Genomic DNA, 12,774 nt, shown 5'->3' on the forward strand with positions numbered 1-12,774 from the left:
AAATGACCTCCATTTATCTAAATATACATAGGGATTAAGGAGAGAGCGCAGGTAACTTTTTCTTTTCTTTGCTTAGTTATGTGTTTATTCTTAATTCTGCAAAAACAGGCCGTCTGCAATATCTCAACGGACAAGGGGTTTCATTACAGTACAAAGCACGCTTGGTTTTCTTTGTTGTAAAAATGTATGCAACGTGCTTTGGATCTGAACATATGCTCATATAACACTGCTAGTCTGTACTGTTCTACGAAACAAATGTCTTCCTAACAGTTTGTATTGCTATTTCACTGTCCAAAATAAAGAATCTTTTTAAAAAATTATAAAAAGGTCTAAATGCTTACATTTGACCCCAAATAATACACTATTGACTGTCAGACAAACAGCCATTTGAAGCTCTTCCTCCTTAAAACGTTCAAATTTTACAAGGTATTCTCTTTCGACATCATCAAACACAGCAAGATGACGCAGCTAACGCTTCCCATAGAGTTGCGTGGGATTGGCGGATTGGCATGCACCATACATACGTGGTGCTTCTCTCTGAGAACCATTTTACTGGACCAGAGAACATCAAGCATGATGATCTCATCTTGGGCAAATTGAGTTGCAACTTGCAAGGAGGAGAATGTCTTGGCATTTGGTTATAGGTAAATTGAATTTGAATTTTTCTTTTTTTGTATATTTTATTTTAACAAGGAGGTCCCTAAATCTAAAGTTAAAAAAAGGAACTGCTCTGACTTAAAAATATATTTTTTTCTTTTTAACATAAGGTTTTGTTTCATCTATGAGCATATCTATCAAGGCTTCATAGATTACGCTCCTCACAAAATTAGTTACATTGTATTATTTGCCATTCTGAGAACATTATATGAATAGGCACTTACCTCTGCTTGGTATAACTGCAAGAGCATCGACCGTGTAGCAAACCGGCAGTAATACAGTAACATGTCAGTCAGGATAGGCATCTGGGGAGACTCTTGGCCATTCTCATGTTTTGAAAACTGGTGGAGAAGGAATATTATTAAATGAAGCATTGTTAAAAGAGTTTTCCAATGTAAATACCGCCACTAGGGTTTTATTGGTGTTCCCCGTCACTAACCTGGCAGAGAGCAGATGTGGGTAAGGCCATCAAACCCTGGATGTTTCTCTTGTACCAAGGATCCAGCATGCTGATATAATGTGAGATATCATTAGTGCTTTCTTCATCCTCGGAAATTTCCTAAAGCAAGAGGAACCAAAATCATTAGCGCAGTAATTGACCTATTAAAATAGAACTCTGCAGAACTCTTCACAACTCTTCACAAACACTCCTACAATATTATTACTAATGCAGTTGGCAGGAATATCTCGGGGTTCTCTTTATTGTTAAAGACTTCCTTCCATAGACCAGTGACAAGTTACCATGCCACCCGAATATAATATGGCACTTATTTTGTGCCCTTTACAACAATTCTTGGTCCATTGACCAAAAAGAGGAAGTCTAGAAAAAAAATCAGACCAATAATATGTTGTGGAATAAACTGTACAAGGAAGTGAGGCATGTTGAATAAATCTTTCAAGATGCTTAATGGCGTCACCTCTGGAGTAGGCCGTCCTGGATGTATCGGAGATTTCAGTGGGGATTCAGGCCCTGTCAGTGCTGTGTTTGGGCTTGACTGGTTCCTTTTAACCGGAATGTAGTATAACTGAAGCTTATAGAATCTCGTCAAAAATGGGTAATTGCTCTCCTTCATTCTGAGAAAATAAAAATGAGAAAAAGAAACGCTTACTAGGTTGGTTAATGGACATAATATAGTACATGGCACACACACTGATACACTTGTTGCCTATACAGAACTTCTCTGGACTGTACCTGTTTGGCTAAGAAAATGGAAAAAGTTTGTAGCTAGTTGTTAGTGTTCTAAATTACACCACCAAACAACCAATGTGAATTAAACAGAGCAGGAATTCTAATTCCCATTGGATGCCAACTTAAATGCTCCTGTTTCTCTCTAATCTGGGAACTTTTTTGTTGTTGTTTTTGTTTTTAATGATAATCAAATCATGTTATGGTAGTTATTGTCTACTAATGTAACTGGTCACCCTCAGTGCCTCTTTAAAGAGTACATTAGCTTTCAAACATGATGATAGATCAGCAAACTTACCGTAGATTGCTATAAGCGCGAGCCAATTTTCCAGAAATACGGTCTGAGCCAAACACCACAACCCTCAATGTGGAGACTTTGAGGTCCTCGTCGCAGCTCAGGAATGGCCTCTTCTTCAAAGACATGTTCTGGTTCTGCAGGACCTCAAAGAAATGGGCACCTAGGGCATGCTGTGGGAGAGATTGGGATCTCTTTGACCGGGCTGGGACTCTCCGCACTGGAGGTGTGCATAAACTGCCAGCTCGACGCAAGGGGAGTGTCTCTTGTACAGATGGGAATGGAGTGAGTAATGAGTGAGGGGAGCAAACCATGGCATCAGCCTTCGGTTTGTACTTGTTATGAAGATGTTTGGATTTAAAGAACTGGCGGATTTTCTGTTTAAGCTTGCGGTTGGGTGTTTCATCCTTATATTCTGTCTTGTCTGGAGACTCTTGGGAGCTCTCGTCACTGTCTTCAATGTAACCACTGTCCACACAGCTAGAGAGGCTTGAAACAAATGACACAGAATGGTTGCTAATCATTGTATCCTCCTTCTGTTCGTTAGGCGTGTTCCAGTACACGTAACGTTTACCGGGGTTTGAGAATACAGAATTACGCTGGGAGCCATCATCAGCCATTTCCTCTTCTTCATCAACATTGCCATCGTCATCATCGTCTTCTTCCTCTTCTTCATTTACGTCATCCTCCAAAGACAACGATACAAGCTCCTCCTCTGTCTGTAGGATGTCATGTAGGATATCTGCCAAAAAGAACCAGAAGAGACACTTGTAACTACTAAGAACTAAGAATTGTTGCTGGTTATGTATAAAAATCATAACATTCTAAAAGTGGAGCAGATACCATGAAGACCATCGGACTGTTCATGCTGACTGCCCCTTGTTTAGAACTCTGTCTCAAACTATTCCGTTGAGCTGCAGTATCTTGGCTAGTCTCTTCCGGAGATTTCGTAGATCTGTCTAGAGTAAAATTGCAGTAGGAATACTCTGGGATGTACTTGGAAGAGAATGTTTTAGGCTACCGGAAGAGACCGCTTTCATCTTCTCTGACACTCTCTCATTCACTAAAATCTGAATTAGCGCAAACTAATGTCGAATAGCAAAACATAGTTAAAATTAACCAAACTGTGACGGTAACTAATTTGGAGAATTTTTCCATGAGCTATTTTTACTTGTTTTACCGATGACGATGAGTGAGTAGGTAGTTATGGTGACATTGTGACAGTCACTCATGGTAGATCAGTAAGGTTTTTTATGATTTTGTGCCAGTCATAGAATAATAGTGAAACAATGTGATATTGTGACAGTGCTGTTAGATTGTGATAGTCTATCATAGCTAAATAGGATGTTCACATGATATTGTGGCAGTCAGTCGTGTTTGAATAGTGATTTTTTCTGATATTGTGTCAGTCTATCATGGTATAATAGTGAGTTCTTATGATATTGTGACAGTCTATCATGGTACAATAGTGAGTTTATGTGATATTGTTGCACTCAGTCATGGTACAATAGTGAGTTTATATGATATTGTGACACTCCGTCATGGTACAATAGTGATTTTATGTGATATTGTGGCACTCAGTCATGGTACAATAGTGAGTTTATGTGATATTGTGACACTCCGTCATGGTACAATAATAAGTTTATGTGATATTGTGGCACTCAGTCATGGTACAATAGTGAGTTTATGTGATATTGTGACACTCCGTCATGGTACAATAGTGAGTTTATGTGATATTGCGACACTCCGTCATGGTACAATAGTGAGTTTATGTGATATTGTGACACTCTGTCATGGTACAATAGTGAGTTTATGTGATATTGCGACACTCCGTCATGGTACAATAGTGAGTTTATGTGATATTGTGGCACTCAGTCATGGTACAATAGTGAGTTTATGTGATATTGTGACACTCCGTCATGGTACAATAGTGAGTTTATGTGATATTGTGGCACTCAGTCATGGTACAATAGTGAGTTTATGTGATATTGTGACACTCCGTCATGGTACAATAATGAGTTTATGTGATATTGTGGCACTCCGTCATGGTACAATAATGAGTTTATGTGATATTGTGACACTCCGTCATGGTACAATAATGAGTTTATGTGATATTGTGGCACTCCGTCATGGTACAATAATGAGTTTATGTGATATTGTGGCACTCAGTCATGATACAATAGTGAGTTTATGTGATATTGTGACACACCTTCATGGTACAATAGTGAGTTTATGTGATATTGTGGCACTCAGTCATGGTACAATAGTGAGTTTATATGATATTGAGACACTCCGTCATGGTACAATAGTGATTTTATGTGATATTGTGGCACTCAGTCATGGTACAATAGTGAGTTTATGTGATATTGTGACACTCCGTCATGGTACAATAGTGAGTTTATGTGATATTGTGGCACTCAGTCATGGTACAATAGTGAGTTTATGTGATATTGTGGCACTCAGTCATGGTGCAATAGTGAGTTTATGTGATATTGTGACACTCCTTCATGGTACAATAATGAGTTTATGTGATATTGTGGCACTCAGTCATGGTACAATAATGAGTTTATGTGATATTGTGGCACAATAATGAGTTTATGTGATATTGTGGCACTCAGTCATGGTACAATAATGAGTGTATGTGATATTGTGACACTCCGTCATGGTACAATAATGAGTTTATGTGATATTGTGGCACTCAGTCATGGTACAATAGTGAGTTTATGTGATATTGTGACACTCAGTCATGGTACAATAGTGAGTTTATGTGATATTGTGGCACTCAGTCATGGTACAGTAGTGAGTTTATGTGATATTGTGACACTCCATCATGGTACAATAGTGAGTTTATGTGATATTGCGACACTCCGTCATGGTACAATAGTGAGTTTATGTGATATTGTGGCACTCAGTCATGGTACAATAGTGAGTTTATGTGATATTGTGGCACTCAGTCATGGTGCAATAGTGAGTTTATGTGATATTGTGACACTCCTTCATGGTACAATAATGAGTTTATGTGATATTGTGGCACTCAGTCATGGTACAATAATGAGTTTATGTGATATTGTGGCACAATAATGAGTTTATGTGATATTGTGGCACTCAGTCATGGTACAATAATGAGTTTATGTGATATTGTGGCACAATAATGAGTGTATGTGATATTGTGGCACTCAGTCATGGTACAATAATGAGTTTATGTGATATTGTGGCACTCAGTCATGGTACAATAGTGAGTTTATGTGATATTGTGACACTCAGTCATGGTACAATAGTGAGTTTATGTGATATTGTGGCACTCAGTCATGGTACAGTAGTGAGTTTATGTGATATTGTGACACTCCGTCATGGTACAATAGTGAGTTTATGTGATATTGCGACACTCCGTCATGGTACAATAGTGAGTTTATGTGATATTGTGGCACTCAGTCATGGTACAATAGTGAGTTTATGTGATATTGTGACACTCCGTCATGGTACAATAATGAGTTTATGTGATATTGTGGCACTCAGTCATGGTACAATAGTGAGTTTATGTGATATTGTGACACTCAGTCATGGTACAATAGTGAGTTTATGTGATATTGTGGCACTCAGTCATGGTACAGTAGTGAGTTTATGTGATATTGTGACACTCCGTCATGGTACAATAGTGAGTTTATGTGATATTGCGACACTCCGTCATGGTACAATAGTGAGTTTATGTGATATTGTGACACTCCTTCATGGTACAATAATGAGTTTATGTGATATTGTGGCACTCAGTCATGGTACAATAATGAGTTTATGTGATATTGTGGCACAATAATGAGTTTATGTGATATTGTGGCACTCAGTCATGGTACAATAATGAGTTTATGTGATATTGTGGCACAATAATGAGTTTATGTGATATTGTGGCACTCAGTCATGGTACAATAATGAGTGTATGTGATATTGTGACACTCCGTCATGGTACAATAATGAGTTTATGTGATATTGTGGCACTCAGTCATGGTACAATAGTGAGTTTATGTGATATTGTGACACTCAGTCATGGTACAATAGTGAGTCTATGTGATATTGTGGCACTCAGTCATGGTACAGTAGTGAGTTTATGTGATATTGTGACACTCCGTCATGGTACAATAGTGAGTTTATGTGATATTGCGACACTCCGTCATGGTACAATAGTGAGTTTATGTGATATTGTGGCACTCAGTCATGGTACAATAGTGAGTTTATGTGATATTGTGACACTCCGTCATGGTACAATAATGAGTTTATGTGATATTGTGGCACTCAGTCATGGTACAATAGTGAGTTTATGGGATATTGCGACACTCCGTCATGGTACAATAGTGAGTTTATGTGATATTGTGACACTCCGTCATGGTACAATAGTGAGTTTATGTGATATTGTGACACTCCGTCATGGTACAATAGTGAGTTTATGTGATATTGTGGCACTCAGTCATGGTACAATAATGAGTTTATGTGATATTGTGGCACTCCGTCATGGTACAATATTGAGTTTATGTGATATTGCGACACTCCGTCATGGTACAATAATGAGTTTATGTGATATTGTGGCACTCAGTCATGGTACAATAGTGAGTTTATGTGATATTGTGACACTCCGTCATGGTACAATAGTGAGTTTATGTGATATTGTGGCACTGAGTCATGGTACAATAGTGAGTTTATGTGATATTGTGACACTCCGTCATGGTACAATAGTGAGTTTATGTGATATTGTGACACTCCGTCATGGTACAATAGTAATCGATACATATTATTATTATTTTATTACTTATATAGCGCCACAAAATTCTGTAGCGCTGTACAATGGGTGGACTAACAGACATGTAATTGTAACCAGACAAATGGACGCACAAGAACAGAGGGGTTGAGGTTCTGGCTCAATGACCTTACATGCTAGAGGGATTGGGGTATAGTGACACAAAGGGTACACGTAGGGGATGTAGACATGTGTCTACATATTCCAAAGTATCTACTGTACTTGCGTTCTCTTACCAAAGTTGTCCTGATCCCATCTGTATGTGTAACATTTGGGAACCGGCAATGCGATGGTTTGGAATTTAACTCCATTGTTCGTTTCTAGTGAGAAAGCAAAGAAGAAATCTCAATGGCATTCAATGGAAACTATCCTTTCCACCTGGTGGTAGTAACAGGAACTGCAACGTCAAATATTATAATATCTAACATTATTCTTTTTATTTAGGTATTGAATTATTTTATAGAATCCTTATCTAGAGTGGTTTACACCGCTTAAGGGTTACTCCAAGCACCATAACCACTGCAGCCCACTGTAGTTGTTTTGATTCCAGGTATACCCTGACCCGGTTTCTCTGTAATAGGGCAAACCGTTTAGCATGGCTTCAGAACCCGGTAGCTGGCCTAGTCACAATTCAATGGCTGGCAGCATCAGCTGACCACTCTCTTGTTCCAGGCTGGCTAATGACGTCCCAAAGACGCTGCCGGGGACTGCAAAGGAGTTAAACTCTGTATGAAATTGCTGGTGGTCATGGTGCTCACCCTTTAACAATGTTAGTCATCATCTGTTGTTATACAGTTACAGCGTACTTTATCTATCGTCATAGAATACTTGCAAAAGCCTTGGAAACAGGGGGAATCATAAGGTGTGGATTGTAGGTAGCTTGTAGGTACAGACAGTGAAAAACGTGTGTACGCATTCTATAAACCTGTATGGCTGTTAGACAAAAGCTATATGCTTACCTCTCTTACCACTCCTTTCCAAATTCCAAACCCAACTAACAATAAAATGATTATTAGATCTATTCAATTAATATTGAGCAGTGGACAGTTGCTGAAATGCTGGAAAAAGGCCGAATTTGAGATCATTTTTTTTAAATGGGGGGTGGGGGGGTAAAGGCTGCAACATGTCTATTTTAACAAGTCAGTTCTCAACTCCACAAATCTCTGTTTAGTGAATGGATCCCAATGTCATATTTAACTGTCCCAGTACAGTCCCATAGCCTTCCAACTAAACCCCCAAATTAGGCTACTTTCATTTTCATTTTATCAAAAAGCACCGACATTGTAATTCAAATATAATAAAGCAAGAGAGGGCATTCAAAAACGTTCCGATTAAACCTCATGGCTTAGCCGTAGAATCTCAGAAGCTCGTCATAGAATCTTATAATGCCGTTCCCTGCTTTATTATATACAAATTATTTTGTCACTGCACTTAATAGAACAATAATAATACTACACATTTCACGTCTACATTGGACTTCATAGGTTTTTTGGGCTTGTAGTTCACAATTTAATTTTTTTTTTTTTTAAATTTGCTTTGAAAAATACTCATTTAGCCTCACTCATTACAACAGCGAAGTTGGGGGTTAAAAACCAAGACTGCGGGGGGTGGAGCCTAACTGCCGAACCAGGCGGACACAACTCGCCAGAGCTCCGGCAAAAGAGCACCTACACTGGGACTCGTGCTACTCGACCCGAGCCCATTCACAACCGGGACACTTACCAGAGTCTGGAGAGGCACCCGGAGAGCCGAACAAAACAAAAAAAAGTGATCCTGAGCCGAACAAAACAAAAAAAAGTGAAACTCTGACATCGGCGATGGCACGAGCCGCGACCGCGGCCTACCACACGTGCGCAGACGGGAGGCGGCCGACCCCGCTGCTCAAGTACCTGGAGGCTCAACGCACGGTGTAGATCCCACCAGAGACTACCCCCCCCCCCCTAGCCGGCGAGGGTAATCCTGGCACCCTAAACAACCCACAGCAAACATGGGGCGCAAGCACAGGAGACAAGTGCAGATGGAGAGGAATGCACTGCAGGATATAAGACTGTCCTTTGAGCGAACACCCCCTCCAGCACTGGCAAAGACGGCACCCGACCACTACAGCGAGCAAGGGGCCTCTGATGACTCCCTTGAAGAGGAGGAATCAAGTAATCCACCGCACCCAGCTGGAGTATACCTAAGAGCTGACTCAGATGAAGATTCATCCCCATCCACTAAGGGAGAAATAAAGAGGCTACTGGTGAACCTGAGAAAAGTGTGGAAGTCAGACCTCCAAGAAACACAAGCCGACATAAAGGCCCTGCAGCCCAAAGTGTCAGAGGTCGAGGTCAGAGAGCAGGCACAAGACACACAACTCCAGACAACTGTACAACAGGTGGAGGGTCTAGTCTCACAGGTCAAGCAACTACACAAAATGGTGACTACACTGGAGTCCCGACACCGGAGACGAAACGTACGCCTGAGAGGCATACCTGAACAGGTAGATGGGGGGGGACGTAATGCCATATGTCCAAAGGCTGATTGCCTCGATGGGTGTTCAAACAGTCGCAGACACCTCATGCATCCAGGCCGCCTTTCGGGTACGCAAGGCTGCAGCAGCACCAGCGGACGCACCAAGATGTCTTTAATCTTTATCGCAACCTGCTGTAACCGTGTTTGCTGATCTATATTGAGATCTACAAGATTCTCTAAATGTGTATACCTCATATATAATGATACATGTGTATAACTCTAATAAAAAAAAACTAAAAAAAAAAAAAACAAGACTGCAGATATATTTATATCTATATTTTATATATATATATATATATATATATATATATATATATATATATATATATATATACTGCAGCATTAACTTGTGGTTCAAAGCAGAGCAAAGTTCACGCATTACGCATAGGTACCTGTACTGCCTGCCAAAAAGCCTGCTTTCTGTCCAATGTCCTGCAGTCTGGCTTTCAGACTCTCTCTCTGTGTTCCTCGGTCTTCTGGGGCTCCTGCTGCAGACTCCAACACGTCTGTCAATTCTGAATAGATGGCTTGCAACTCCTCTTGTTTTTTACTCTAAGAAATAGTAGAATAGAGCAGATATTTATATTAAGTATTAACAAGCGACCTTAGTTGATGAATCTTGTCCGTCTGAAGGCCATATGTCAAATCTCATGTCAAATCCGTTTTCACAACAATCAGGCTAGTTAGTAATTATATAGGTCCCTATTTTATTTTAAAGTAATAATTGGAAGAAACAGCTTGAGAGGTCAAATCATTGAAGACCTGATTCAAAGTGAATTTCAAATTTAAGCTTTACATGAACTTATCAGCGCTATTCGTGCTTATATATATCAAATCATGATTCGCTGGTCTTGAGTCTTTTTATTATTTATGTAATAGTGGTTCCTAACTAGCAAATGGTTACAGTGTTTTATGTGAATGTAAATATTTCCATTACCTTTTAACTGGCTTATCTAATCAACTTGTTCTAGTAACAAAACACGCTTACCTGATGCAGAATACAGTGTTTCAGAAGAAATGGCCATTTGAAGTCCTAGCTGATGGTTTGCTCTTACCTGGAGGTTGTTGCCCAGCGTTGTGATGTTGCACGCAGATCCCAGGGTGGCTTGGTACATGTGCTTTATCAGGGAGATGTACATCTGAGGGGCGGATTGCTCTGTGCTGCTCAGACGTTCCGCAACATTCATAAACTCCTTGGGTAGCTCTGTGGGGTTCACCAGCAGCACCGTGCTACATTGAGAAAATCATAGATGTTACACTCTTTTTTCAGCATGGAGTGTTCCCTCTAAGCTAATCAATTCTTTATGACAGCTTTAGACGTATTTTCCAAGAATGCTTTAAACACTGATTTCTTCCAAATGTAGAATTGTATTCTTATTTGTTCCCCTACTGATAATATATAAAATACTTGTTTGAAAAATTAAGGATATGAATGGAATCAATTCATACAATTTCACATTTATTTGTGTTTTTAAGGCCTATGTAGTCTCTCATTTGTTTTTACTGTTTTACTGTTACTTTTTTAACATTAATTTAAGTTTTCCACCAGTTGGTGGCAGCGCAGGGCTCAATTTGTATCAATATAGTTTTCTAATATAATAATAATAATAATAACAAAGTATTTTACCGGGAAAGGTACATTCAGATTACTCTGGTTTTTACGTACGTCCTTGGGATGTTACCTTAGCCCAACATCCAGGGGATGTTACGTTTGCCCCACATCTAGAGGATGTTACCTTAGCCCAACATCCAGGGGATGTTACGTTTGCCCCTCATCTAGAGGATGTTACCTTAGCCCAACATCCAGGGGATGTTACGTTTGCCCCACATCTAGAGGATGTTACCTTAGCCCAACATCCAGGGGATGTTACCGTAGCCCAACATCCAGGGGATGTTACCGTAGCCCAACATCCAGGGGATGTTACGTTTGCCCCACATCTAGAGGATGTTACCTTAGCCCAACATCCAGGGGATGTTACGTTTGCCCCTCATCTAGAGGATGTTACCTTAGCCCAACATCCAGGGGATGTTACCGTAGCCCAACATCCAGGGGATGTTACGTTTGCCCCACATCTAGAGGATGTTACCTTAGCCCAACATCCAGGGGATGTTACCTTAGCCCAACATCCAGGGGATGTTACCGTAGCCCAACATCCAGGGGATGTTACGTTTGCCCCACATCTAGAGGATGTTACCTTAGCCCAACATCCAGGGGATGTTACGTTTGCCCCACATCTAGAGGATGTTACCTTAGCCCAACATCCAGGGGATGTTACCTTAGCCCAACATCCAGGGGTTGTTACTATTACCCAATTTAATGGTACTCATTTTATCTACCTCGGAAGGATGAAGGGCTGAGTCAACCCTGGTTTTCTAATATAATGTTGTACTATATCTATTTTTCAAATGGAAAAAAATCATACCATAGGCCCTCCATGGCTTAGATGCAGCAAATTGCAATGTTTACGTTTCAATGATTCTCCCAGAATGCCATGCAAAATGTGCAGATATTCATACACAGCTATCACTGTTTTCAGATTTAACATTTCGATGGCCAACATGCCATCTCCAGAAATGGGTCGAACTGTTTGTAAATGGTTTGACACTTATCTAGGTTCCTTGCCAGGTGTCCACGCTGCTTCCTGTCTTTACAGGCTATGGACCTTCTCATTCTATGGGCTCTAGTGGTCATGGTTTTTATAGCACCGTTTAATATTGGCATGTCTGCTACATTTCTAAAATGATCTATCCATCATTAAAGGGTTATTAAAAGCACCAAAACTCTCAGCTCTTAAAGTGACATCTAACCCCATTTATTTATAAACATTCCTGCAGCCAGAAGACAACCCATAAGATCCGTCAAACAGGCAGCTGGAAGTCCTGCGCTGCCTGTATCGGTATGCATTTCAATGTTATTGCAAAAATGAACTACTCCTAATTTTAGTTTAAAAAAAAAAAAAATATATATATATATATATATATAAATTCCGAGAGTTTCTCATTATTTTTTAGGCTTAATGTGAGAAATGGTTCTACAAGCTCTGAACCCTGAGCTCCAACCTCTGTTCCACATCCTCTGAAACTTACACCGTGCTGGACTGGAAGGACGTGGTCAGCAGGCCCTGCTCTGCTCTCACCAGACGCTGGTAAGTGATTCCTAGGAATAGGAAAACATTGGTTAGACAGGCACTCGAAGAGTTAACAGATCACAAAACAAATACTCTTTAAAGACACTACAAGGCATCTACTTAAAGGATCACTATAGGCACCCGGACCACTTCAGCTCAATGAAGTGGTCTGGGTGCCAGGTCCATCTAGGGTTAACCCTGCCTGCTGTAA

General features: G+C 40.1%; 1 protein-coding gene across 1 annotated transcript in view; it reads right to left on the reverse strand.

Annotated features, from left to right (window-relative positions):
- Positions 1 to 12,774, reverse strand: part of PIK3R5 (phosphoinositide-3-kinase regulatory subunit 5) — a 68,796-nt gene that overhangs the window by 9,881 nt on the left and 46,141 nt on the right. Inside the window, exons 8-15 of the mRNA XM_063456026.1 lie at positions 12,523 to 12,592; positions 10,491 to 10,665; positions 9,828 to 9,987; positions 7,158 to 7,241; positions 2,142 to 2,880; positions 1,575 to 1,731; positions 1,097 to 1,216; positions 882 to 998 (exon numbers count right to left, since the gene is read on the reverse strand). Coding sequence (XP_063312096.1) covers positions 882 to 998; positions 1,097 to 1,216; positions 1,575 to 1,731; positions 2,142 to 2,880; positions 7,158 to 7,241; positions 9,828 to 9,987; positions 10,491 to 10,665; positions 12,523 to 12,592 — 1,622 coding nt within the window. The remainder of the gene's footprint in view (positions 1 to 881; positions 999 to 1,096; positions 1,217 to 1,574; positions 1,732 to 2,141; positions 2,881 to 7,157; positions 7,242 to 9,827; positions 9,988 to 10,490; positions 10,666 to 12,522; positions 12,593 to 12,774) is intronic.

This window comes from Pelobates fuscus, chromosome 5 (genome assembly GCF_036172605.1).
Source record: "Pelobates fuscus isolate aPelFus1 chromosome 5, aPelFus1.pri, whole genome shotgun sequence".
Lineage (NCBI taxonomy): Eukaryota > Metazoa > Chordata > Amphibia > Anura > Pelobatidae > Pelobates > Pelobates fuscus.